Genomic DNA, 27,946 nt, shown 5'->3' with positions numbered 1-27,946 from the left:
CTTTTGTCTGCTCGTCAGTGTACTGCCCATAGAACAGTGGTAGCCAAGTTTTGGCCTAGGCATCCAAATTAGAATCAGGCCCACCCAGAATATTAGAGATCATTCTTTGACTTCAAATTTATATTTATAAAATTGTAAAAAAAAAAAAAATGCATTGACTGATTTCAGAAAGTGTGAAAAGTGTTTTTGTTTGTTTAAAAGTTTAGCTAAATGTTGGCCCATCCATTTTTATCACAGCCCAATAAAAGTAATTTGGGTAAAATGTCCAATAAAATGTCTATGGGACCACCACGTTATGCTATTTTATGCCAAGCTTGGTGGCTCATCTTGATAGACGGGTTCTGGGTGTAGCATACACAGCCTTTGAATAATAAGAGGAACTCATCCTGATGTAAACCAACCTTACAAATTTAGTGAAATCTTCTCTATACTTTAGTAATGACAAAGTGAGTTAATTCATGTATATATCACTGAAGAGCTTGCTTGGATTCAATCTTCAAATTAATTAATTTGTCTAAGAATTACACAAAAACAGATCTTACAATTTTCTCATGAATTATTTAAAATATTAATGGTGTTAATATGCCTTTTGGATAGGACTGCTTCTTAAAAGTCAGTGATGACATTTGTAAACATTCCCTAAACAAAAGGTGGTGTACATGTGTATATTTAAATATTAATGCACAATTAAAAATACCAGTACATATTACATTGGCTTTTCTTTAATAAACAATTGCCAAAGGAGGGGTGGGGGGGGGTTGGGCATCTTGATACAAAAAAAAAAAAAAAAAGCATTGTTGCTTATCTCCTGGAAACTGGTTAAATGATTCTTGCCTTTAATTTTACAATGCTATAGACAAGATCTGGTGGGGAACTAAATAAAAAACAACTTTGATTTGATCACTTATTCAGTAGCTACACCAGCTCAAACAAGGCTAATCACTCAATCAAGTGCTATAAGTCTATCTATTGTCCTTTAAGAGCCCCTCCAGTGAATTTAAACCTTGTGACAAGAGCCCATAATCGTTGAATCATTAGGAGAAAAGAAAATGGCCAAAAACAGAAAGAAAAAAAACCCCTTACATTAAGGGTCATTTGTAATGTGTGCAGATACAGCACATTATTTCACACCTTTGTTTGTTTCCACCTACTTTATTCAGTAGTGCAAAACATTGTAATACTAGTCTGTCCTTAGGCATTTAAATGAAACACTAAGGTACAGGTCATAAAAACACTTACCCTGGCATGGTAAATGGACACTCAAATTTTAATTTAAAAGACAGCAGTAGAATAGATTACAAAATCATTTGGAGGGAAAACTAAAAACATTTCTCGAAATGGTATGAGCGGGAAGCGCAAAATTCCCCTCATAAACAGTTCATCCCTCCAGTTGTAACCTGAAGCTGTTACTCGAGTGCCCTCGGATACCTTATTATTAGAAATATTACAAATCAAGTGAGCTTTTAGTCCACTTAGTGCTGGCTTGAGGGCAACTGCATCTGTCTTTTAAAGTCTTCTGAGGCATTAGTAAGTTCATTGTGTAGCTTCTGAGCCAATCAATAAGGGAGTCCTCTGCCCCTCAGTGCCGCTGTGTTCACATGGGAAACATACCCGAGCGGGAGGGGTGGTGCCCCTGACTGGGATGGTGAAGTCCAGGCTTGGCCTGGAGGGGGCGGGAGTATGGAAGGAGGTGGGGGCCCAGGGCCCACAGGAAGTGGGCTGTGGTTGTACTCAAAGCGATGGTCCTTGTCTCCGCTGAACACCATACAGCCACCTCCAGCGCCTCTGCCGCCACCAGCCACACCTCCATGAGGAAATGTCTCTGGGGCGAGAGGTGTGTGGGGGTGCATTCCTCCCCCCATCATGTGGCCGAGGTAGCTATCTGTAAAGCCGGAAAAGGGCGGAGGTGGCCGGCTGTAGTCTGTGGGTCGAGGTGGGGGTGGATAGTCAGGTTCTGGAGGTCTAGGAGCTTCTCCTGGGGCAGTGGAAGAAGGCAGACTTGGCTTGGGCTCGGGGGCTTGTCGGTAGTCCAGGTCTGCACAAGGAGGGGGTTCCGGGGGTTCAGGTGGTCTCTGGTCTGGTGGGAGAATGGACATTGGCTCCAGACCTCTGGAGGACAAGCTGCCACCTTCAGTCACTGCAAAACAGCAGACAAGCGTTAACGTATGTACACTGCAGAGATCTGTCATATAGGAGTTCACTCAAAGAAAATGAATATAAAAGTGATTGAATTTATTGAAGTTTCTTTAGTAGAACACAAGGGGAGAGGCTTGATAGACAGGGTTTCGTGAAGCAAAATATAAGACCAACTAATGAAAATTTAAGGAATCAATGCATGTGTGTGTGGATCATAAAAAAATGAGAGATCATAAAAATTGCATTTTGTTTTTATTTAGTACTGACTCGAAGAAGCTATTTAACGGAACACATCCTCACATATATTCCACACTACAAAATAGTAAAATAATTTACACACATGATCCTGTTAAGTTTACATTCCCATGGTTTCTAATATGGTGTGTTGCTTTCTCGATTATAACAAAAGGGTTATGCAAACTTCTGCACTCAACTGTATAGGCTATACAGTTTGTGAATATTTATATTTTATTTTTAACCACATTTTACCTTTTGGATACCATGGTATCCAAATACATTTCAGCAGATGTGCAGCAAGACTAGAATTTAAGTAGTTAAAACAACGTGCAACACTTTAAAATTGCTTCTCTTCTATGCAAATAATACCAAAGACAATATCGTGAAGGAAAATGAATACATCAAATGTAAGTAGAAAAAAATCTGTGAGCCTACCAGCTGAAACCAGGACATAATTACAATGATTAAAGAATTGTCGGACACATCTCTTCAAAAAGGGATGTCTGGTCACCCTACTTTAACGCAAAGAGAAAACAATCCCACATACAACATTAAATGCCATGACCTTATGAATTAAAACTTGTTGCCCCGATTTAAGACCTTTTAAAGGCTTTATTTTGCAGAATGGCACATTAAGACTTAAGACCTTTTTTAGACCTTTCTGAAACCATGGATGGAATATTCAGAAAAATCCTACAGTAATTCAGGACTGCAAAGCCCCAAAAAAGGACACATAAAACAAGTGAAAAGTATATCGGCGAGTAAGATAATCGGCCGATATGTCTTATTTCTCAATTATCAGCATTAGCCGATTAGTTTTGCAAGCAGCAACGGCACTGAAAAACGCCCGTTTGCGTGTGAAAGAGCCGCCTAAACAGGTAAAAGACCAATCACAGTTCGATTTGTTGTTACTTTTGATGGTGTTACCATAATAGTGGTTCGGCATGCAACTCGGTCTCTTTAAACAATACCGCAGACGTGCATGATGTGTAAAGTAATGATGTGCACAGTTACTGTTTATAACATTCAGTTAACTGCGAGGTTTCACGAATGGTTAATTGTTTTTGTACGGACAAGGGAGTAAAGAAAGTTTATTGCAATGCAATTTCCTCAAACTTATTAAAATAGCAGCAAATAAAGTAACATTGAGGCAATGAGCCTAAATAGCACAATACATACAGTTGAAGTCAGACTAAATTTAAACTCTGTTTTTCAAAATTCCTGACATTTAATCGTAGAAAACGTTCCCCGTCTAAGGTCAGTTAGGATCAGTACTTTACTATTATTCTGACATTTCACATTCTTAAAATAAAAGAGAATTATTTATTTCAGCTTTTATTTCTTTCATCACATTCCCAGTGGGTCAGAAGTTTACATACGCTTTGTTAGTATTTGGTAGCATTGCCTTTAAATTGTTTAACTTGGGTAAAATTTTTGGGTAGCTTCTCACAATAAGTTGCTGGAATTTTCAAACAGAACTGATGTAACCAAGTCAGGTTTATAGGCCTCCTTGCTCACATATGCTTTTTCAGTTCTGCCCACAAATTTTCTAATCCGATTGAGGTCAGGGCTTCAATATATCTACATAATTTTCCTTCCTCATGATGCCATCTATTTTGTTAAGTACACAGTATTTTGTTTAGTCCCTCCTGCATTAAAGCACCCCCACAACATGATGCTGCCACCCCTATGCTTCACGGTTGGGATGGTGTTCTTTGGCTTGCAAGCCTCACCCGTTTTCCTCCAAACATAACAATGGTCATTATGTCCAAACAGTTAAATTTTTGTTTCATCAGAGATCAGACCAGAGGACATTTCTCCAAAATGTAAAATCTTTGTCCCCCATGTGCACTTGCAAACTGTAGTCTGTTTTTTTATGGTGGTTTTGGAGCAGTGGCTTCTTCCTGGCTGAGCAGCCTTTCAGGTTATGTCAATATAGGACTTGTTTTACTTGTTTAGATTTTAGGATATAGCCTACCTGTTTCCTCCAGCTTCTACACAAGGTCCTTTGCTGTTGTTCTGGGATTGATTTTCACTTTTCGCACCAAACTATGTTCATCTCTAGAAGACAGAATGCTTCTCCTTCCAGAGCAATATGATGGCTGCATGGTCTCATGGTGTTTATACTTCCATACTATTGTCTGTACAGATGAATGTGGCTCCTTGAGGCATTTGGAAATTGCTGTCAAGGATGAACCAGACCTGTGGAGGTCCATATTTCTTTTTCTGAGGCTAATTTCTATTGATTTTCTCATGATGTTAAGCAAAGAGGCACTGAGATTGAAGGTAGGCCTTAAAATACTTCCACAAGAACACCTCCAATTGACTCCAATTAGCCAATCAGAAGCTATTTGGATAATTGCCTCAAGGCTTGACATTTTCTGGAATTTTCCAGGCTGCTTGAAGGCACAGATAACTTGTATGTAAAAGTGTATGTAAACTTCTGACCCACTGGAATTATGATATTGTGGCAATTAAAAGTGAAACAATATGTCTGTAAACAATTGATAGACTAATTACTTTTCATGCACAAAGTAGACGTCCTAAACAACTGGCCAAAACTATAGTTTGATAATATGAAATCAGTGGAGTGGTTAATATATTTTTTTTTATGTAAACTTCTGACTTCAACCGTATATCTTCAAATGATAAAATCTCACTTTACAGTCTAAAATAAATGATCATTGCCTGTATATGCGCTTTGACCGGGCAGGTTCACATTTCAGTGAGGCAGCAAACGCAATATTGTCATGTGAGTGGAGTTTCACTGTTGTGGTTCAATGGCCTCTTTGGGGTGCTTTGATTTTTAAATGGTTTAAAATTAAATGGCAATAACTTGTCTAATTATTGTACATAAATATGCACACCAGAGCAAACACTCTTACCTTTTATCAAGTGCTGAAACTTTGCTTGGTGAAAAACAACCAGGAATCATGTTTAATAGTGAAGCATTCACATGAAGTCTCTAATTTAAACCTGAAATTTTTCAGAATGCAGCACAACGAATCAAACACAATGCATGTGTTTCGAGACGCAGTTATAAAAAGTTACTTTAAACTTTACTCTGTGTTTAAAAATGCAGCGATCCTGCATGTGATGCTGAAAGAAAAAAAACAGTGAAGTAATTTTCTTTGTATAGCGCTTTCCACAACACATATCATTTCAAAGCAGCTTTAAAGACATCAGTCCAGCAAATGTTAAAAGTATATAAAAAAACAGCACAGATGCACACAAAAGCATGTTTAAACACCTACCCTATACTTGGAAAAACTGACCAACACTTGTCAAGTTCAGGTCGGTTAGATGTCTATTGCACATCTAGAATAACCTAATAGACATTTTTGTATTTTTTATATATATATATATATATATATATATATATATATATATATATATATATATATATATATATAAATAATCGCCAGTAAAAAAATAAATAAAAAAAAACATATCAGACGATCAGTAAAAGTCACCATTGCCGTACTTCCCTGTATGGAGTTTTACAGCCCAAAGGCACTGTTAGATTATATTGTTATGTTATATGGAAAACAGCACCTGAGCACACCATCCTGCTGACATTATCCTTTTGTGCTCCATAGAACAAAGTTATATGGCTTTGGCAATACGTGAGAGTGAGTAAATGATACATTTTCTTTTAGTTTTTTTTTTGTCATGTTTGGCTGAACTTTGGCTGAACTATACCTTTAAGGAGAAAAGACGGAATCATTGTTACCTGGAGATACAGGGCTGGGCTCAGGTGGCAGTTTTATCTCCGGTGGCAATGGGGGTGCAGTGCTCCCACACACTGCCTTTGCGGTGGTGCTCTCTGCCCCCTCGAACCCGATGACCTCTCCTGCCGCACCTTGCTGGACTTTGAGAAGTTGTGCGAGGAGCATGGTGACAGCGGTCTGCGTGGCTGCAGCTGAAGCCTCTCCGTCAGTCTTGCCTTGCTGCTTAGGGGTTGGTGGTGAAGGGGGCTTCTGCATGGGTGGGGTGCGGGGTGCTCCGCCCCCTGATGGAGGCGGCTGAGGAGGTTTGGAGACTTTCGGGAGTGGAGGTGGTTCAGGGGGTCTTTCAGACTCTAATGGACAAGGGGGCAAAGCCATAGTAAGCTGCTGTAGCACCTCTGGGTTCATTTTAGAGCCCACTGTCTGGGCAAACTGGGCCGATCCCACTGGAGCGCTCTTAGACTGGAAGAGGTTCAAAAGCACAGCCAGCTGTTCTTGTGTCAGTTGTGAGTTGGGACCTTTAGGGTCTAGAATGTAAAAGGAGAGTGAAACTTTACATGAATACAAGATACTTAATACAGAGTTGGTTTAGTTTTACATTTTTATTTTCAACTTGGTCTTTCAATTTGGACACACACTCCAAGATATGTTAGGAAGGTTGTAAAAGTTTGCATTTTTAATACACTGTGCATCAAAAACTAAAACTAATTGGTGATAATTATAACATTAGTTTAGTTAGTTGTGAAGTAGAGGAAATTGATTTTAGTTTCAGTTTTTCCAATTATTGTATTTTTTTATTTAGTTAATGAATCTTTATTGTTCGTTTTAATAAATGGTCATACGTTTCTTGTTCCAAAAGGACACTTGATATTTTGTTCCAAGACTGAATCAAAGAGAAATTGGTGGGGGTGCTAATTTACTGCAACAAGTTTAAAGTCCAAGAGTCCATTTCTGTGTCAGCAAACTTTGTCAAATACTAGCTACTGAATGCTATGAAACATCATGGGTTTAAGCATGCTTTTTAGAAGAAAATTTGAGTGGTGCTTGCATTGCCATGTGGTTGCTAAGGTGGCTGCTTACTAGCACAAGTCAAAAGAGCCTAAATTTCTATTAAATTCTAGTCCCTTAATAAATATGGCTTAATAATAGCACACCTTAATTTTAATACTTACATTTAGGGATTAGGAAAAATCCCTATTCCCCATTATGAACAAATAATATTAATGATGCTTCAAGCAAGAATGTCAAACTAACCCAAGACATGTTAAACAGAAGGGTTATAAAACTAAAACCAGAATACCTTCTGGTTGAAAACAACTGGTGTATGTAGAGAATGTGTGCATAAGGATAACCTGACACACAATGATTGACAATAGGTGGATTTCTAGCAGATTATGCAGGTTCCTTGACTGTTACTTACCCAACAGGGCTGTAGTAGCAGCAACACTTTGCCCTTTGTGTCCTCCAGCAGTAGGGAAGCCCTGTGGGGTGTTGCTGCGGCTGTCATCCAGACCCAGCTCTTTCCGTGGGGCTTTGGGGGCAGTTAGCTCTTCAGGCATCTGTTTTTGTCTGCGCCGTTTCTTACTCCACAATTCATGGCAGTCCTGCCACAAAGGGAGACTGCAAAAAAAAAAAAGATATATTGAAACAGGAATAGAACCAGATTAAGCCACAGAAAGAGCAGAGTGATCGACTGATATCAGGGTTTTTTCAATGACCAATGCTGATATACATTTTTTTTTTATATCGTCACTGTACTAAAAGCAAAAGTAATTATTAAAATATTATCTTGAATTTATTTTACTTTGTATTAACATGACAACTTAGAAAGCAATATAAATCCATAATAATTGTCCAATTTTGGATAATGTTTACATTGTTTTTCCTTTAGTTTTTTTCCTTCTCAGAAATTTTATCCAGACCCAAAGTTTAAAAAAACCTGCTTGTAGGCTAATCGTCAGATGCATTTTTGCGACCCCCCTTAAGCAACCTTGATCATTGGCTGTTTTAAAACTATCAATCTTTGGCCAATATTCATCAGTGCATCTATGATATTTACAAACATTTACTCAAAGAAGGTGTTTTATTATCCATTAAAGGGGACATATCATGAGGAATTCAATTTTCCTTGATATTTGGACATACAAGAGTTCGTTCTACTTAAAAACACACTGTAATTTTCAGAACTCAACATAATCCTCAATGCAATAGAGGCATTTAATTAAGAAAAAACACCATTCCCTACTTCCACGACTTCCCTACATCACTAGAGGGCTCATTAATTCAAGATTGCCTCTACAGCAACAACATCAACACCTACTTTAAATCATCACACCCTTGCCTTGCCCGCTGGCGCTCAGTTCTAAACAGAGAGAGAGAGCAGGACGAACAGGCCTATTGTGGCCTACTAACCATTCCTGAACGCCAAAGGGTCTATACTAATTTGAATTATTTTTGTATATAAACATGCACTAGACAGACATCTTTGACCAATGTCATGCATTTCACACTGTTTTAAAAGACGCAGTGTCAACTCTGAAAAGGAGACATTCGGTTTCATCAGCTGCTCTGCATCTTGCTGTTTTGAGCACAGATGCATCCTGGATGCGCTCTTTCGCACCATTTTTTAATTGTTGGTGTATGTAAACATGCACGAGATGGACATCTTTCAGCACTTTGATGCATTTCTGGTGATGTACGATTCGGAGCAGTGCATATTTCAGAGTGGATTGTGTTTTTTTTTGCTCATATTTGCATGGATTGCTTGTGAACTAGTCATAATACAAATCAAGCTTTGCAAAGGAACTGTTATTGAAGGAAGGTTTTAACAACTTATTGAAGTTAAAAACACTATTGGTCCTGAACACAAAACCATGAGTAAACTGTTTAATACATCAAATGTCATAACTATTTGATAGTTTATGGTGCAGCACTGGTTGAGTGAACAGTTTAATATATTCAGATGAAATGTGTTGGAGTTGTGTGTAAACCCTGAAATTTAGTTTTATAATGTTGTGGAGATGGTTCATTCTCTTCTGATTAAGTTTCAAATATATATGGCAAACAGCTCATACTCAGGTGGGGGCATCTTTTCTGGATCCACATCTTTGAGGAAGTCACTGTTGAGAGCTTGTTCTGCAGTGCAGCGCTTGCTGGGGTCCAGAGCCAACATGTGGTCAAACAAATCCAGGGCCATGAGAGGAATACTGAAACATACAAATCAATAGTCATTGTAACATTGGAAGTGATCTCTCAAAATGTCAAACACACCACACAAATGAATCTACATATACAGGTCCTTCTCAAAAAATTAGCATATTGTGATAAAGGTCATTATTTTCCATAATGTAATGATAAAAATTAAACTTTCATATATTTTAGATTCATTGCACTCCAACAGAAATATTTCAGGTCTTTTATTGTTTTAATACTGATGATTTTGGCATACAGCTCATGAAAACCCAAAATTCCTATCTCAAAAAATTAGCATATTTCATCCGACCAATAAAAGAAGTGTTTTTAATACCAAAAAAAGTCAACCTTCAAATAATTATGTTCAGTTATGCACTCAATACTTGGTCGGGAATCCTTTTGCAGAAATGACTGCTTCAATGCGGCGTGGCATGGAGGCAATCAGCCTGTGGCACTGCTGAGGTGTTATGGAGGCCCAGGATGCTTCGAGTAGCGCCTTAAGCTCATCCAGAGTGTTGGGTCTTATGCCTCTCAACTTTCTCCACAATATCCCACAGATTCTCTATGGGGTTCAGGTCAGGAGAGTTGGCAGGCCAATTGAGCACAGTAATACCATGGTCAGTAAACCATTTACCAGTGGTTTTGGCACTGTGAGCAGGTGCCAGGTCGTGCTGAAAAAGAAATCTTCATCTCCATAAAGCTTTTCAGCAGATGGAAGCATGAAGTGCTCCAAAATCTCCTGATAGCTAGCTGCATTGACCCTGCCCTTGATAAAACACAGTGGACCAACACCAGCAGCTGACATGGCACCCCAGACCATCACTGACTGTGGGTACTTGACACTGGACTTCAGGCATTTTGGCATTTCCTTCTCCCCAGTCTTCCTCCAGACTCTGGCACCTTGATTTCTAATGACATGCAAAATTTGCTTTCATCTGAAAAAGTACTTTGGACCACTGAGCAACAGTCCAGTGCTGCTTCTCTGTAGCCCAGGTCAGGCGCTTCTGCCGCTGTTTCTGGTTCAAAAGTGGCTTGACCTGGGGAATGCGGGATGTTTCTACTCCAGACTCAGTCCACTGCTTCCGCGAGGTCCCCCAAGGTCTGGAATTGGTCCTTCTCCACAATCTTCCTCAGGGTCCGGTCACCTCTTCTCGCTGTGCAGCGTTTTTGCCACACTTTTTCCTTCCCACAGACTTCCCACTGAGGTGCCTTGATACAGCACTCTGGGAACAGCCTATTTGTTCAGAAATTTCTTTCTGTGTCTTACCCTCTTGCTTGAGGGTGTCAATGATGGCCTTCTGGACAGCAGTCAGGTCGGCAGTCTTACCCATGATTGCGGTTTTGAGTAATGAAACAGGCTGGTTGTTTTTAAAAGCCTCAGGAATCTTTTGCAAGTGTTTAGAGTTAATTAGTTGATTCAGATGATTAGGTTAATAGCTCGTTTAGAGACCCTTTTCATGATATGCTAATTTTTTGAGATAGGAATTTTGGGTTTTCATGAGCTGTATGCCAAAATCATCAGTATTAAAACAATAAAAGACCTGAAATATTTCAGTTGGTGTGCAATGAATCTAAAATATATGAAAGTTAAATTTTTATCATTACATTATGGAAAATAATGACCTTTATCACAATATGCAAATTTTTTGAGAAGGACCTGTATATATCCTATATTAGTTTCACCCTTGAAGTCATCATCTATCACCTGTCAGAATGATTTAACTAGAAACTTCAAGCCTTTTAAAACAGACGAAAACGGTTTCATTAATTTCTGAATACTCACAAAGCAAACTCTTCTCTTAGCCTCCGCCGATACTGTTTCTTTGGTTTCATGGTGTTGAAGTAGGGCAGCTTGATCACGTCAGGCCATACGGCGGGACATGGGCTGCCACAGATACGGCTGGATTGCACAGTCATACAGTATCAGTATGCAACATTTTGTCTAAATATGAATGCAGCAAACTCTGTGTGTTTGTTACCTTATCAGTTCTAGTTGTGCTAGCTCCTGGTTGGCCTGAAAAATTGGCTTCTTAGTGAAGAGCTCTCCCAGAATGCATCTGTGTGACATGAAGGATTTAAAACCTTCAATAGGAGAAAAATCGCACCTTACACTTTTTAAATTTTTGAACTGCTTTCTTACCCACAGCTCCACACGTCGATGGCGGGCGTGTACCGCTCTTCTCCTAGCAGCAGCTCAGGTGGGCGGTACCACAGTGTGATCACTTTATTGGTGTAGGGCCGGCTGGTGAATGCACAAGACAAGTCAGAGTTTGCTCTACTCAGTTTACACAACTCATAACAGCTGGTTAACTTGCAGAATCAAGTAAGATGTTCCTCATGGTGGCTTGTTAAATCAGGGTACGTACCTCTCTTCAGAGTTGTAGAGTCTAGCCAATCCAAAATCTGCCAGCTTTATCTGACCTCTGGTGGGTGGCACAAATGGTGAAACAAATCCAATGTTAGGTTTAGTCAAGTATAAAGTTATGACAAAAATTTTGGTGTAAAAAATTTAGAGTTATGGCCTGTTAATGCTTGTGCAATGCTTAATTCCTCATTTGTATCTAAATGTATTGTGCACTAACTTGTTATTGAGCAGTATGTTGGAGCACTTGATGTCCCTGTGCAGGAAGTTCTTCTTGTGGCAGTAATCCAGTCCCTCAAGCAGCTGCCTCATAAAAGATTTGATGTGGCTCTCATTAAAGTGGACAAGACCAGACTCCAGGAGCCCCATCAGGTCGTGGTCCATGTACTCAAACACCAGGTAGAATGCCCCTTTTAGATTAAAATACAATAATTAGGGAATGGAATAACCTTCAAGTGCTCATATCAACAATAACTCTCTAAAAAAAAGAGAGAGAGAAAACAAAAAAAAACACAAAAGGGCATTTCTGTGATACCTTTGTCATTCTTAAAGTCCAATGCGTCCTCTTTATCTGTGACTATCTCCTTCATGTTGATGATGCTCTTGTGGTTGAGCTGCCGCAAGATCTTGATCTCCCTGATGGCTGTGATGGGAAAGCCCTCCTTCTCGTTGTCTAAGCGGACCTTCTTTAAGGCCACCAACTCAGCTAAATAAGCAAGATGAGAAAGACATACAAACAATGCAATGGGATCAATAGTCTCAAAACCCATTGGCATACATCAGTATTACTTAGAATTGTAACAATACAATTTGAAACTGGTTAATGTCTCTGTAACCTTGAGCAAAGACAGATGCGACTGCAATATCAGTCATACCATACAATCTTACCAGTATCTTTGTCCTTGGCTTTGTACACCTGTCCGTAAGTACCTTCTCCTGTGATTCCAATGATTTCAAACTTGTCAACACACCGTTTGCCCCAGTCTATCTCTGTCTCCTTGATCTCCCCAAAGCGTGGACCACAAATTCTGAAATGCAACCATAAACTACATTTGAATATTTAATACTATAATATTAACTAGATAGGTAACGTTTTCCAAGACAAACTTTAATGTTGGCTTGACAAAGCCGTGCCTGAAAGTTTAAACTAGTTTAGATAATTTCACACATTACAGTAAGTTTGTTATTTAGCTAGATAGTCAGACATATCCTCAAATAGATGGTTACATAAACCATCAGATAGGCCTTTTCACACTTCTGCGTTTCTCGCTTCCAGTGGTGGCCCGCGTAGGGTAAACTTACATCCAGTATCAACAATGGCCACTGAAACATGAGCAAGATTTTCTGAAATCAAGTCCTAATATAAATTAAACAGTGTGAATGTTTGATCTGACTTTATGATTTGTTGGCTATTAACGTTACTCTACAGAGCTTTTATTAAGATCTTAATTATGGGACATTGACAACTTTGAGGAAGGAATACAGTGGCTAAATCCAGCACATTCACTTCGAGCTGCTACTAGTCCTAGTCTATACAGGTAATAAATAATCTGTCATTTAATTTTCCATGTCTGTTTGGGTTGGCTTTGCATTATCGCAAGTGAAAACAGCATGTTTTGTGATGTGAAGAAAATCATTGGCAGCCAGCTCCCCTCCCTCACATACCTGCACAGCTCCAGTCCACAATGAGAAGCGGGGTAGGGAAATCACGTCTGATTGCTCACACCATGGACACTTTTCTTTTCTCTCTCTCTCTCTGATATTTTTTTCTCATTCATATGCTTCTGACATCATCATAACATGGATCACATTCTGGATAATATTGATTCAACTGCGTATTTATACCATGAAGCCAAACTAACTCAGATTTACATCTATATTTTGCATAGAACAAGAACTTAATAACAATAAATATTTCATAGAAATTTTAATATCCCAATAAATAAAAGGAACCATGGCTGTGAATTTTTTAGAAAAAAATCCCTTTCGTGAGACAAGACTGTTTTTAATACATTTAAGAAATGTATTTCGCTAATGTTATTACTCTGTTAAAATGTAACAATCATCTGCTCATAAACAACTTAGTCTGTAAATCTGCACTGTAAGATCTAATGTAGTGCTTATGTCACTTAACATGTGAATATTGTTATGATTTGTATTAAATGCATTGTTTATTGCACAGTTCCTTATTGCTTTCTGCTGCTCGGTTACGGTGATAGTGGGGTTAATGTACATTGTGACAATGTAAATAATTTATGAAAACTGATATGATATGAGGCAGGACGACTTGGTTTAATTACTTAATTTGATTATTAATTTAAACTGCATTTAACACTTTTGGGATTTTCATACGAGGTTCAATGAGACATACTGAATTTTATTTGTATTTTTGCATTTGTGCTGGGAGTATACTGTATATAGCTTTCTAAAAGTAATTTCAGATTCTTGTGAAAAAGGCTAATAGAGAGAGAGATTGATTATTTTTTAATGGTCATTGCTTTGGCAATATTGTACAACAGTCCAATAAAGCTTGTTATAATTTGAATTTGAGAGAGACAGCAACTTAAAGCAGATCAAAGGCTTGCTGTGGGTTTGTTTATATTTGAGTTTTTGACAGTTGGAGTTTGAATTAACGAGCATTCCGTTAGCCTGTTTGAACTTTCCGTTAATGTAAACTAATGGTATTTTTACAATCATATATATAGAACTGGATCACTGATGCATCGGTAAACTGTTGGCAGAAAGTGAAGCCACTGGAAGTGTTCAAGCTACCATCTTGTATAAAATGTACATAACTCACTCAGGCTTTCAAGAAACAAGAAAAATTCCTGACTTTAAATATATAAATAATTACATGTGTAGGACATTTGCATTGTAGGGATGTACATGCAGATTTTAGACATAAAATCTGTGATTGACTGACTAATGTTTACTCACTGAAATCATATGATTTTCTATTAAATCAATAGGTACATTGGAATGTTTGGGCATAGCAATATGGCAGTGAAGTGGCTTCATTGTTATGACAGCAATACAGTTCTATATTATATCAGTGGACTTTTCCCATATTTGAGGGTCTGCAGTGCGGAAACCATAAGTACGATCAGTTAGAAAAGATAAAAGTACAATATTCCAGTCTGAAATGGTTATAGATAGCTAGCTAAATCGATGCTAAAAATGCTTTAAGGTTGACAGTAACTGATCAAGTTTACCATACTTATCCTTAGGGTTGGCTGAATTAACAGTTTAGCTTTTTTGTTTTTTTTTCCCTCTTCACATTAATGTTATAGCCTCTGCCCCTGCCGACCCTGGCATGAGGAGACCAGAAGGCTCACGAGATGAGTAATTGAGTCTGTAAAAAAATACTCAAACTGAAAAAAATAAAACCAGCTTTTTTTGAGGTAATGTTTGTAATCTTGTTAAAACGCATTTCATAAAATTGGTATAGAAAAATGTATAGTTTAGGAACCGGTATCGAAGTCAAGATATCGGCATCTATTTTTTTTTTTTTTTTTTTAAGGATACCCAGCCCTAGTTGGGAAATGCATCAATTTTGGGAAAATTTAGAAAATAAGATGTTTAACAGAAGAGCCTTTTTTGACAACATACTTTGGTCTCTTGCGTGGGGTGTGGGTCTTTTTTTCATCTGGCGGGCTGAGGGGTGAACCCGACGTGATGCCAGGGAGCTCTGGAGGAAGAGGGAGGTCAGAGAGAAGGTGACGGGCTTTCCTCTCTGGTTTCTTCTTTCCTGTGAGAGCAGGTGAAGGGTTCTTCAAGCTTCTGATAAAAAAAATGCAGACAAAGAAACATCAGTGGGATTATCAAAATATGTCAAATCCAACAAATTCTTCAAGTAGAATAAAACATGATGTTACAAAGAAGGGTTTCAGAATTAACCATTTTTGAAGCTTAGTTTCTATAAATTATCTTTTTGGACTGGTGAGAAAGTTGAGTTCTGAAAGTATATTTTTATAGTACATAAACAATCACAAAGAATCCAAGAAAATTGTATTCCTTATGATACCTTCAAATAAATATTCAGATGCACTATTCACTACATGTCTAAACTAGTGATGCACAGAAACACAATTTGTGTGTCAATACACAGATATTCGATTTTTTTAATCTGCTGATACTAAAGATACTTCTGCCGATACTGACAGTTTGGTGGTTTTTCTTTTATGTGCTACCTTGTTTCAAATCACTGATAATTACAGAAATTTGTTTTAAATAATACATTTATTCTTTATGTCTCTACATGTCTTCCATGTTTCAGAGTAACTGGCCTCAGTTATAAACAAAACACTGAAACATTAACATTGTAAACTCATTTTAACTGAATTCTGAATAGCCTCAAGTCAGGCTTACATTAACCTGGTGAGATTTCATAATTTTTTTTTAATGTTCTTAACTCACATTATCTGAATTCTGAGTTTGTCCCTTTTTAGCTGAAGCAGTCTGCGCTTTAGCATAAACAAACTCATTTTCCTTCTTGTGTTAAGCTTTAGGATGAATAATCAAATTCGTTTTGTTAAAGGTTAACGATTGCAAATTGCAACTCAATTGTCACCCAATTCAAAGTAATTCCACACAAGAGACATTTCCTTTCACACAGCATTAGCTGTAGATTAGTTGTCTGAAGTTTTTCCACCCTCTTTTTAAACAATCAGTCAATGTCCAAAAGTGCAGATAATTTCAGCCAATACCAAATATTTGTCAGATACATCTTTGCATCTCTAGTCAGAACCTCTCTTTTAAAAACAATTAGCCTCACCTGTCGATTCCATCCATATGATCCAGGTTGTTGGGTGCCGGAGGAAGAGCGCTCTGGGAGGTGACCGCAGGACCAGCTGCTTTCTCCTTGTCCTTCTCTTTTACCTGTGTGGACTGGCCTCCTTTCTTCTTCTCCTCCTTTACCTTGCTTTCTCTACTGGACTGCGAGGTGTCCAAGATCCTTTTAGCAGGTCTATCCACAGGGGACTGCGGCTGACTAGTCACAGGAGTTCTGGGGCCTTTCTCAGACACAGGTGGTGGTGAGGGAGGTCTAGTGTTCTTGGCTGAGTGGTTGGTGATAGGGCTGGGCTGTGGGGCACTGGAGGAGGATGAGGAGCACTTTGTGGGTGTTGAGGCATTGCTGGAGTTTTTGACACGAGCAGCCTCAGCGGCTTTAGCTTTCTTCTGCTTGCAGAGTTCAGCGGCCAGGCTGCTCTTCAGGGTCAGTGTGCTGGGGGAGAGGCTGGAGGGGCGGCTGCGGGATCGCGAGTGGCGGTGGCGACTGCGTGAGCGAGAACGACGCAACGACTGGTATGGGCTCCGGCTACGTGATTTTCCTGTCCGTCTGAGAGAGAGATATAACATCAGATGAGACAAATATCAGAACATATACATCTGTGTGCATGACTTACTCTCTTCCATGCCACACAACACAATAAAAGCAGCAGACTTGTGATGATATGATCATATATTGCAAAATATTGGGAGAAAAGGTATCAATACTTTAGATCTCTGTATCGATATTTTATTGATCTACTTGTGTATTCATATCATGACCAAGACTATAATAATGAGGTTGTCTAAAAAGTGCAAACTGTGAGATTGGTGTTTCTCAGTGCGGTCAAATCCACTTCTATGGGACACGGAAGATTGAAGAAAAAAAACCTTCCCTCCGATTTTAATCTTTAAATGTGATGGGCTCACTGACTAAGAGGGCAAGATTAGTGAAAACCACCATTAAGTGTGACACCCCCCCACCCGATTAGAGTGTTCTGTGTCTGCTAGTGTAGAGCCAGCTTTAGTGCAATATACTTTATTCTAATTGAATTCAAACTGAATACAGAAGTTGATTTACTTATAATAGCATTAATACAATTGAAAATCATAGTATTTAGGGCCATTCAATGTCAAAGGTAAAATAAACTGGCATTTGAAGCTAAATGGCCAGTTAATGTTTATGGACCAACGTCTGATCACTCTATAGCCACTTTTCCACTATCGGGACAGTGTGAGCCAGGGCTATAAACTGGCTAGCCGGAGCCAATAGCCTCAGACCTCGAGCCCAAAATTGATCAACGTTCCCACCATCAAACCAAAAGTCCCACAGCGTTTCACTAAAATCCGCCCTTAATACATCACCCTGTTGCCAACGTCAAACACCCCGCCTATTTCACAAGCAAAAGGGAAGCTCAAGCTGAGGTATCATATTATCTACAATTTTGTGTATATATTGTTTGTAAACATTAGCTAGCTAGCAAGACAAGTTAGCACAAACAACTCAAAGTGTAACTGCCATAGTGTCCCGAGTGGTATCTCCACTAACAGCAGGACAATGTCCCAGCACCCCGTACATGATCTTGAACCATGGAAAGTTCTTTCTTTGGGCGTCCCTTTGTCCATAGGGCGTTTTAACAGATTTGTACTGTGCTGCAAAGTTTAATTGTGCACCGTGTACGCAATTTGGAAAGTTCTGCGAAACACACCTTTGACATTGACGGCGCCTCAATCCCCAATTGGCCATGTATGACCGAAAGGTAATCGGAGGACCAAAGGCCATTGGGGGTGACAGTGGGAATGTAACTGGCCCTGGCACAGACTACCATGCCCTCATTTGGCCTGATAGTGGAAACGAAATCATATTCAGATTTAAGGCCCCAGCACACATACAGAGAAGTTATTCGTTTAGAGGTAAAAATACGTTTCAAAAAGCCGAGCAACAACTTACTGTTTGCGAAAATTATGATACCCACCAAACCAATGGGGGGAGGCATTTAGATTAGCATTTAAATACAAGGACGCTTAAGACCATATTTAAAACAAACTAAAATGACATTAAAACGTGTCAATGACTTCATGCCTAATTGCATTAGGAATGCACAATATATCCCGGACGATATATTATATAACCCTGAAAATCAAAATATGATTAATTATCGCCCCACCAATGGAATTATCACCAATATTTTGACCGATAATTCATTACGGATTATTTGTTTGCGGTTGAGATTCTGTGACTGCATGCGGCTTCTTTCCTTCAGGCAGAGACTCGGGCAGTCTCAAGCTACAGTGCCCATGTGGGCATGTGTAAGTGAGAGCCACAACTCATGTCATTATGTGAGGATTATTTCAACATCTCTGCACCTTGTGATGTTGTTATGAGGCTGGTTCTAGACATCTGCTGTAAGTAACGACATGCTATTTCCCATATTCTGTTTGTTTCATGAGGCGATAAATGAAAAACTTCACAAATACATGCATGTTATTTGGGGCAATAATTTTTGTGAATGAATTAATAAAACAAACAGAATGTGGGAAATACCACATTGTTATTTAAAACACAGCATTGTGATTAAAACAAGTCCAAACACAATTTAACAGTTTATTTATCTTAAAATAATTCTCACAGAGTGACTCGAGATGGCTAACACTAGTTTGTGAGTGAAATTAAAGTGCTTGTATTTTTCGAGTTTAGACTTTTCAAACGTTATGACTCATGAATGTTTGATCTGTATGGGGTTACCTATTACCCTTATGATTGTTGTGTTCATATTTCATAAGTTATACAGTGGAACTGTCAAAGATGAGCTCTGTACTAAGTGTGTGTGTTAGGTGTGTGTGGCATTGCTCTAATGCACGTGTCATTCACAGACACTTAGTACAGAGCTCACCTTTGACAGTTCCACTGTATAACTTATGAAATATGAACACAACAATCACACACACATCACCGCTGTTATCGCAGTCTGGCTGCTGTCTTAAATATTACACTATATATCCAGAGATTGGGGTTTGTATTGTGCATTTTGTTGTATGTTCTTTACATTTTTGTATGTTGTTCACCTCATTTTTTTTTAAAGCATTATTGCAGCTCTTTGAAGTACATTATCCTCTCGGTTAGAGAGTCATCAGGATCACCGTAAACACTCATATAAATGGGCACCATATCATTTATGCAATTGTGTTGTCATTTATATCGGCATACATCTGTAATATTGGTACATTTCTGGTTCATGTTACTTCTGCAAAATCTTTAATAGCATCAAGTTTTTGCTTTTAAAGAACACAATTTTAAATGAGAAGCTTTTAATGAATTAGCTAACAGTTCCAGCAGGGCTTGAATTTCGGTGTGGGAATGCGGGGATTGCGCATAATTTAAGCCATTCCCGCAAGGTTAGCTTTTGTAGTGCGAGAAATTCCCGCACAAACATATTTGCTTCATCTCAGAGCAAATGATTAAAAAATAAATTCACAGATGTGAGAAAAAAGATGTCAAACTGTATTTTATTTTCGAATTTAATACCTCAATCAGCGCTGGACCGGCATTCTCTTCCACTGAGCCCTGGCTCTTACAGACAGATCATGTTTCACGCTGTCAATGCAGTGGTCTGCGTTGCGCTGATCTTATCCACACTATCGAGTGTAGGTGCAGCATTCTAATATTTTGAGTCATAATGAGCTGTTTGTGAAGAAATTACCCGCTTCCAAATAATGTCATTTTAATCACGCAATTGAAACATTAAAAACCATTTTGCTTTTTATGGTGTGCGAAGTGATAGAGCGCGCAGCAACGAACCAACTGATCAGCTTACAGCGTAACAACATTGAATTCTCGGCCGAACAGCTGATCATGATAGCTGTACAGGGCGTCTTATTATTCATCTCCATAAATATATCTAGTAATAAAGCAAGGGCTAGAAATCGATTAATCTTTTGCTGATACTTCCTTGTCATCATGGAGAGCGCAGTTCATGGTTGCATAGCAACGACAGACGCCACGGGAGAGCACGCGCTTGTGGAAAGGAGACAGCGCCGCGCCCGCGCTTTCCACTTTTTTTTGTTGTTGTTATTAACTTTTTGAGAACTGGAAATGCACAATTCATGCATACAAATCTGTATATATTAATAAATGAAGAAATTAGCAATGCATCAAAAGTTACCCCCCCCCCCCATAATCTTTAGATCCCCCCCATGTGACCCATGTAAGGGGGGAATTCCCCCCCAGTTTAAAAAATGAAATTCAGGCCCTGGTTCCAGGTTAAAGGATTAAAAATTCACACAAGATCAGTAAAAGAACCTGTTTTAACACTATATGATGAAGTAATATAAAAGCATATGCAGGGTTTTTCCTGCTTTGAAAATTTTTCGGAGGTCGCCAAAGTTACATTTCAGAAGTATAGGTCTCTGCGGAACAATAATGGGCATTTCTCAATCTGTGGGTGTTTTCAAATTGGGATGGGATTTTTTTTTCCACTATCCATTAAAAGTATGGTATCTCAATGTAGTAATAAGTGGGTGTTTCCAAACCAGGGTGGGTGTTTCTGAACTATCCAAGGAAAGTAGGGAATCTCAATATATCTCAGATGCTCAGATCATCAAAAATATATATTATTCATTACAAACATGAAATGCAACTAAATATCTTATATGCCAGATGGGCTGGTTTTAGTATATCTGTAACTGCTGATCTCCTGGGATTTTCACACACAACAGTCTCTAGAATTTACTCAGAATGGTGCCACAAACAAAAAACATCCAGTGAGAGGCAGTGCTGTAGATGTAAATGCCTTGTTGATGAGAGAGATCAACAAAGAATGGCCAGACTGGTTCAAACCGTTCTGTACAATTGTGGTGAGAAGAATGCTGTTCTGAGATGCGGGGTTGGTGCTGTTTTGGCACGAGGGGGACCTACACGATATCAGGAAGGTGGATTTAATGTTGTGGCACATATCATTATTGTGACATAAAAATATTAATATCCTTCAATAAATTATCACAAGTTCAGCCAACAAACACTTAATCGAGTTCTCAACATGATTCACCCAGGGCAATAATTCTAACTCTACATTTTACGTTATGATAAATAAAAGACAATATATTTGTTTACAGTGTAATAGTGTGCTGCTTCAAACGTCAGGTTATTTTCCCCACAATTATAAAGTATGAAAGCATGAAATTAGACTTTTTTTTTTTTTTAAGCAACATTGAAGGGATAGTCCACCCAAAAATGAAAACGTTCTCGTTATTTACTCACCTCACGATATGACAGGTGTGCGTTACTTTTTCCACATTTTAAGTAAAATGGAAAAATCCTCAGCTCAGTAGGTACTTAAAATGCAAGTGAATGGCGATCTCATTTGAAGCTCCAAAATTCACAGTTAGCATAAACATCATCAATATGACTCCAGCGGTTAAATGAATGTCTTCTAAAGAGATATGATTGCTTTAGGTGTTAAGTACTTTTTTTAACTCTTAAATCACACGTCGGTCTCTCGTGTGATGTATTCACATTGCCATGATACCAAAGTAATCTCATATTCTCCACTTGGTTGAGACACCATTGCAAGTAAAGAAATCGATAAATATAGATGAGACGAGTCTAATGCGGCTCACAAATGGTAAAAACACAAAATCGACTAGAGCATACATTTGAGCCAGGGCTCGACATTAAACATTGTCATGTGCTTGTCCTCCGGACAAATAAATTGGTCGAAATCAGTTTATTATGAAACTGTGGCAGGACAAATTAGACCTAGGTAGTCCATAGTCTAGGTAATGAACAGGAAACACTGCATACAGCTGCAGAACAGAAGCATGATTGAGTTCATTACATTTTTTTTGTACTTTAATATGTATATATTTTGCACCAAAAGCAATCGTGTTGCTTTAAAAAAACATTAATTAAACAGCTGGTGTTGTATGGATGACGTTTATGTCGACTGTCTGTGATATATGGAGCTTCAAAAATCGATCAACATCCACTTGCATTTTAAGGAAATAAGCTGAGATATTTTTCTTCAAATGTGTTCTGGTGAAGAAAGAAAGTCATACACACCTGGGATATCATGAGGGTAGGAAAATTAGAGAATTTTCATTTTTGGTGTGAACTCTCTCTTTAAAATGCAGAGATCAGACATAGGCTACTACATACATTTCTTGCAGTTATTAAACCATATATGAATACGCTTACCATGATAAGTTGCAAGTTGAGTTTTGAAGTGATCTGACAATCTTTATATCCTTAAAAAACATGAATCTGTATTTTCTTTTTTTTTATGGCTTTTCACGCATCATTTGGCATGTTTATTATTATGAATTGAGCATTTGCAAAGGAATGACAAACTTCCTATGGCCTTCATCCTAAAACTCAGTTTACACTGAACACTTGCCAAATTCACTATCATAAGCAGCCATAGGGAAACTAACCACATTTATCTATTTGCCTGAAGGTGAGTTTGTGAACACTGCCTCTGCTGTTTGATAGACTAATCACCTGATGGCAAAGTAGGAGAAGCCATATAATAATAATACAAAAATCCTCCTATGAAAATGTAGCTGTGGGACACAGACCTATATAAACCCACAGAAAAAAAAAACAAGTGGGTAATGTGGGAAAATAAGTCCTTTAAACTTTTGACAAATGTTTTCAGTTTTTATTAATACGTGGGGTTGAAAGGCTTGTCACTCAAGACAACACCCAACATGGAGTAAAGTTTGATGCTTCAATCATCAGTGTTGCTCAAGGCCTGGTGTTGATCATTATCTGATTCATGTGAGCAGAGCCAATTGGCGCCACGTGTGTTGGTCATTCTTGATACGTGTTTTAAGAGCCAACCTTGGATGGAAAGCCAATTTTAAAGTAAAGAAAAAAAGGAAGCAGGAAAAATTTCGCGATCAATTTAAATAGTTTGAGCACACTGGAAATGAGGTCAAGTTAGTTCCTCAACCATATAAATCACTACTGAGCAACGTGTCAGGCTTCCGCCATGTGCGTCCACAACCGTTACAAAATAACAGCACAAGCAGACCGCGTTCTCATTTCGATTGTATCTCATATCTAAATTGAAGTAAAAGACATTTGAAGGCATTCTGTACATGAACACAATATAGGAGTTATACTTGCGCAGGCCCTCGTGTTTTACCTCCCACAACGTAAGTTGTAAAAGTCCAAATTACACCAACGAAACTAAATGCACCGTTTCATACCCTTGCAAACAACTCGATTTGTATTTGATATCAAAAAGCAACTTGCCCACGACCACAAACTGTTCCAAAAGCATTACTTTGCTTCTCACAACTATTTGACCCCCGAATTCTCATTACCGCAACGTGAAAAAAACGATGCATTATTAGTCTTTACACATCACCCTCAGAACTACTTAACTAATTTTAATTGTAAACACCAAGAATTGTACAACACGATCTCCTCTCTTATTTTACTCTAAAACAATAAAAAAAATTACTGTTAAAGTAATAACAATCATCGTTGAATACAATTAAAAAATATTTTAGCTTTTTATTTACACATTTCAATTTTGTAACCAAATTTCATCGAATTGAATTGCGTAATCGAAAACAAAATTTAAATTTTAACTAAATTAAATGAATAAAGTTTACATTCCTTTGAGTTTTTTTTAATTTAGTTAAAGATTACGCAATTCAATTTGATGGAATTTTTTAATGAAATTCATAGGAGTAGGCATGAATAAATATAGGCAATAGGAATAAATAAATAAATCTGTATGGACCCGACTGTATACATACACACATATATATATAAATCACCAGGTGGCTAACACCAAGATACCACGCTAAAAAGTTACCATAGCGGATTTTTGTTGGATAAGGGTTGACCTCAAATAGCTGTCCTCAAAAACAAAACAAGTATCACCGACATCCTTGTTGTCTTACCTGTTGTTCGGGCTAGGGCTCCTGGAGCGTCTCCGCTGGCCGTACGGGCTGGAGGTGAACTCGCCCTGCTCGAAGGGACTGTGGCGGCCATAGCTCGGAGACCTGCGCCAGTACGGGCTGGACGGCGAGCGCTTCCTCTTATTACTCAAGAACGAATTACTCGGCGACTTTGAAACGTTATAGGCACCGTACAACTCTGACTCCCGACCGTAGTAGGTCGAGTTAGGAGATTGTCTCCTGGGGCTTTTCCTGGATATAAATGGGAAGTTTGTATTAGGGGACTGGTAGCCATAGGAGTACGATGTCCCGTAGGGACTATCCGCCGCTTTGAAGCTCGGACTGCTTCTCCTGTAGGCCCGGACTTCTTCCCGGTCGTCCCTGTAGGCTTGTGGCGTTTCCCTATACGCAGAAGGGGGGTCTTTCTCAGACTTGGACCTGCTTTTGTGCTGCTTGGACTCCCTTTTGTCTGTTTGGGACGAGGCTGATGAAGGCTTCCTCCCGTTACTGTCGTGATTTCTCACGCCGCTGCGAGATTTTAACGCCACGTCTCGCTCCTTCCTCTTCATCTCCCTCTCCGGTCTACCTCTCTCTGCCAATCCGCCGCTTTCTTCCCTCCTCGGGTAAGAGGAATTGTGCTCTCTCCTGCTTCTCCTGTCCGGAGTGGAAGCTCCGCCGAAGCTGGAGTCCTGGAGATCGGCTTCGCTCAGCCGGTCCACAGGCGGCGTGTCGGTTCTGGGTGACGGGCTGCCGGAGAAGCGCTCGGACTGCGAGCTCACATCATCATACTCCACCAGAGTCCGTGTATCCCCGTCAACGCGATCATAAACCACCTCTTGCTGTTGCCACAGCTGCTGCCTCTCCCGGGCGTGCTTGTGTCTTTTCCTCCGGGAGGATGATGATGATCGGCCCTTCACCCGGTGCCTCTCCCGGTGGCCCCCGGTCTTACTCCGTCGCTCCTCTTTCTGGCTCCTTTGTGCCAGAGGGCTTCTCCCCCGGCCTTCGCGGGGAACGATATCAGGGTTAGGCATTTAATATTCCACTTTGATCGATCTGAAATGCGTGTGTTTCAGTCCCTGGCTAACAAAGAACAACATTTGAAAGCCACTTTTAGCACTACTGTAGCACAGTTAGCTCAAATAGCACTTTCTCTTTCTGTGTGCTCACACACCGACCAATCCAACCCAGATCACACCGAATCCAACGCGTTTAACCATCCCGACGCACATCGACGAAAAAAATAAATACTTGAAAGGTCAGAAAAGTCAATAAAATGCTTGGCGATGCCGGTCATAATCCAGTTGCGCGCATATAAAGAAAAGATTTTGTTAGCCAGCCTTTGCTAATTTAAGGAATCACCCGCACAGCCTTTAAATCAGCCTCCATGGCTCGGATAGCTATGTCCCCCCGGTGACGAGTTAAAAGCCACTTGTTTTCACCGTCTAAAGAGGTTTCCCGAAAGACAATCCCATCGAAAACGACAGATTAATCCACACATACTTGTGAGGGGCTCAAACTTCTTGACGCCCTCTCACACCGACTCACTAACAAGGAAGTAGCACGCAGGCTAAATCATGTGGAGTTCACTTCTGCAGATTCCACAAACTGTAAATCCAACGTAGCCCAAATGTTTAATTAATACATACTTTTATAATCTAAGTATAATATAAATTAAAACCAATTAATAAATCAACGGATTATGACAGTAAATTAAACTGTTGTCATTCAATAAAAACAATAAAAGTATCGAATCTCGCATTCCGATCGCCACCGTTTCTGCCGCCTGCAGGCCTTTGCTCTTCGAGGCCTTCAATCAATGTGCTCCTGTCTAAAGATTGCAAACAGATGCCGCTGGCAGCAGAGGGCGCCACCATGTGTCTCTGTCCATGTGAAAATGGATCCATACAACAGTTTTCATTCTTAGTTGTTTTAAAGGCCTTGGTGAGTAGATGCAAATGACTATATACAGGTTTTGTGATATCAAAAGAATGTGTCTATAAAAAGATGTTTAAAACTCTCGAGCAATGTCTTATCTATAGACTGACATTTGGTATGGCAGATCAGCAGTGTACTGTTGAATCGTAACCTGAGACTATTTAACAGAGATGGTTCACTTCTATTAAAATTAATGGGGAAATTGGAGCGCCCAACGGTCAACGGATGTAGATAGAAGTCCCGCCTTACAGGTAAAAGAGCCAATCATCTTTTAGATACAGACATCACCTGTCAATCAACTCGAGAAGACGCATGGGCATTAGCTCGACAAGCCCTTATTCACGTTAGTACCATCTTTGATTTTTAATGGGAATGACAACCAGGCTGTGAGGATGTACAGTTTCTTTAATAGCATGAACGGTATAAAGCTGTATAAAGCTCCTAGATCACATCTTTAATGTTCTTGAAAATATATTTTATAATTTTGTTGTCAGAGTAACAATCCAAAAACACTTTAAACTGCAGAACAGCTCATTGAGGAGACTGTACACCTATCCCTCACAGCCTTGTTGTCATTACCATTAAAGATGGTGCTAACGTGAATAATTTATAACCTTATGTTGTTGTCGTTTAGCGTAATCTGAGGTAAAGAAGCACAATTTATGATTCCAGTGTTTTCAGAGTTTTACTGATGATTTGAAATACATTCCTTGATTGTAATCTTGACCAACCATTTTGGAGGTTGCGGAGTTCCTCAATTCAAGTAGATAGGAGCTGTACTTTCATGATTGTACAAATAGCTGCCTGGTAGCATTCCCAAAATGGCTGTGAAGTGACTTGACTTGCCTATAATGGATGGGATTTGGATTGTGTAATCAGATTACAAAACCCAAGTAGCTAACTTGTAATACAATTTCTTTTTAAAAGGTGCGTAATCAGATTACTTTTTAAATTTTATGGATTAAATGATTACAGTTTGATAACTTTACCTAATAGCCATTAGTAATAACTAGTGCGTAATTGATTGATTATGCGTCTAAAAAAAAACTAAAATGGTCTAAGAGAGAACCTGAAATATGTGTGATAAGTAGCACTGTTTAAAGTAAAACAATTCATTTTAATTTATGTAATTCATGTTGCAGAAGTGTTTAAATAAATCATTACACTTTTCTCCACGCATTCTCTGTTTTAAAAAAAATGATAAAGCTTTACAGTTTTGCGGTGTGCTTCACACAGTGAGCGGGGAGCAAGCAGAGCAAGAACTTGAGTGGAGAAGAGAAATCTCTGAAAATGTACCTAGGATAGTGAATTAATACAAATAATATAAAAAAAAAAAAGTAATTTACATTAAACACACATTTGCACTATTGGACGTTTGACTCCAAATCTTATTGATACCCCTTGTGACAATGTGTGACAACTAGCCCCTGGTCTCTCTTGTTTTGTATTGCCTCAAAGCCAGAAAAGCACAGATGGAGATGTTGGGTCCTTGCTGAACAGTGACATTGATTGTGGTATGTTGACCAATGACATTCCCAGGGGTGTATTTTGTACTAGGCGAATTAAGACGACTGCCTATGGCCCCCTGAAGCAAAGGGCCACATAACAATACAAATGGGGCGGCCCTGGGTGACGGAAACGTTCAAGGGGTATGTGAAGTATGCCATTGAGAACTCAG

At 39.0% G+C, this 27,946-nt stretch overlaps 1 protein-coding gene across 1 annotated transcript; it reads right to left on the bottom strand.

The window, feature by feature from the left end:
* Window positions 1-6: 6 nt before the first annotated feature.
* On the bottom strand, window positions 7-25,866 carry LOC127635163 (cyclin-dependent kinase 13-like). The gene is made up of 14 exons (XM_052114958.1): window positions 24,337-25,866; window positions 16,430-16,993; window positions 15,265-15,435; window positions 12,544-12,683; window positions 12,191-12,361; window positions 11,876-12,065; window positions 11,660-11,716; window positions 11,434-11,535; window positions 11,273-11,350; window positions 11,077-11,193; window positions 9,176-9,307; window positions 7,522-7,721; window positions 6,107-6,628; window positions 7-2,137 (listed from the first exon to the last, which is right to left on the bottom strand). The coding sequence occupies exons 1-14, from the start codon at window positions 25,362-25,364 to the stop codon at window positions 1,557-1,559; spliced, it is 4,053 nt and encodes a 1,350-aa protein (XP_051970918.1). The 5' UTR covers window positions 25,365-25,866; the 3' UTR covers window positions 7-1,556.
* Window positions 25,867-27,946: the final 2,080 nt, after the last annotated feature.

This window comes from Xyrauchen texanus, chromosome 42, assembly GCF_025860055.1.
Source record: "Xyrauchen texanus isolate HMW12.3.18 chromosome 42, RBS_HiC_50CHRs, whole genome shotgun sequence".
Lineage (NCBI taxonomy): Eukaryota > Metazoa > Chordata > Actinopteri > Cypriniformes > Catostomidae > Xyrauchen > Xyrauchen texanus.
Note: the sequence above shows the minus strand (reverse complement) of the source record. Positions and strands in the feature narration are given on the sequence as shown.

Bases quoted from the DNA above. Each gene is read 5' to 3' on its own strand.
- LOC127635163 (XM_052114958.1), bottom strand. From the start codon at position 25,364: ATGCCTAACCCTGATATCGTTCCCCGCGAAGGCCGGGGGAGAAGCCCT. The intron at 9,308-11,076 runs GTGAGTATTCAG...TGTATGTTTCAG, and splicing joins CTAAGAGAAGAGTTTGCTTT to TATTCCTCTCATGGCCCTGG. The intron at 2,138-6,106 runs GTAACAATGATT...GCTGTTTTGCAG, and splicing joins GCCCAGCCCTGTATCTCCAG to TGACTGAAGGTGGCAGCTTG.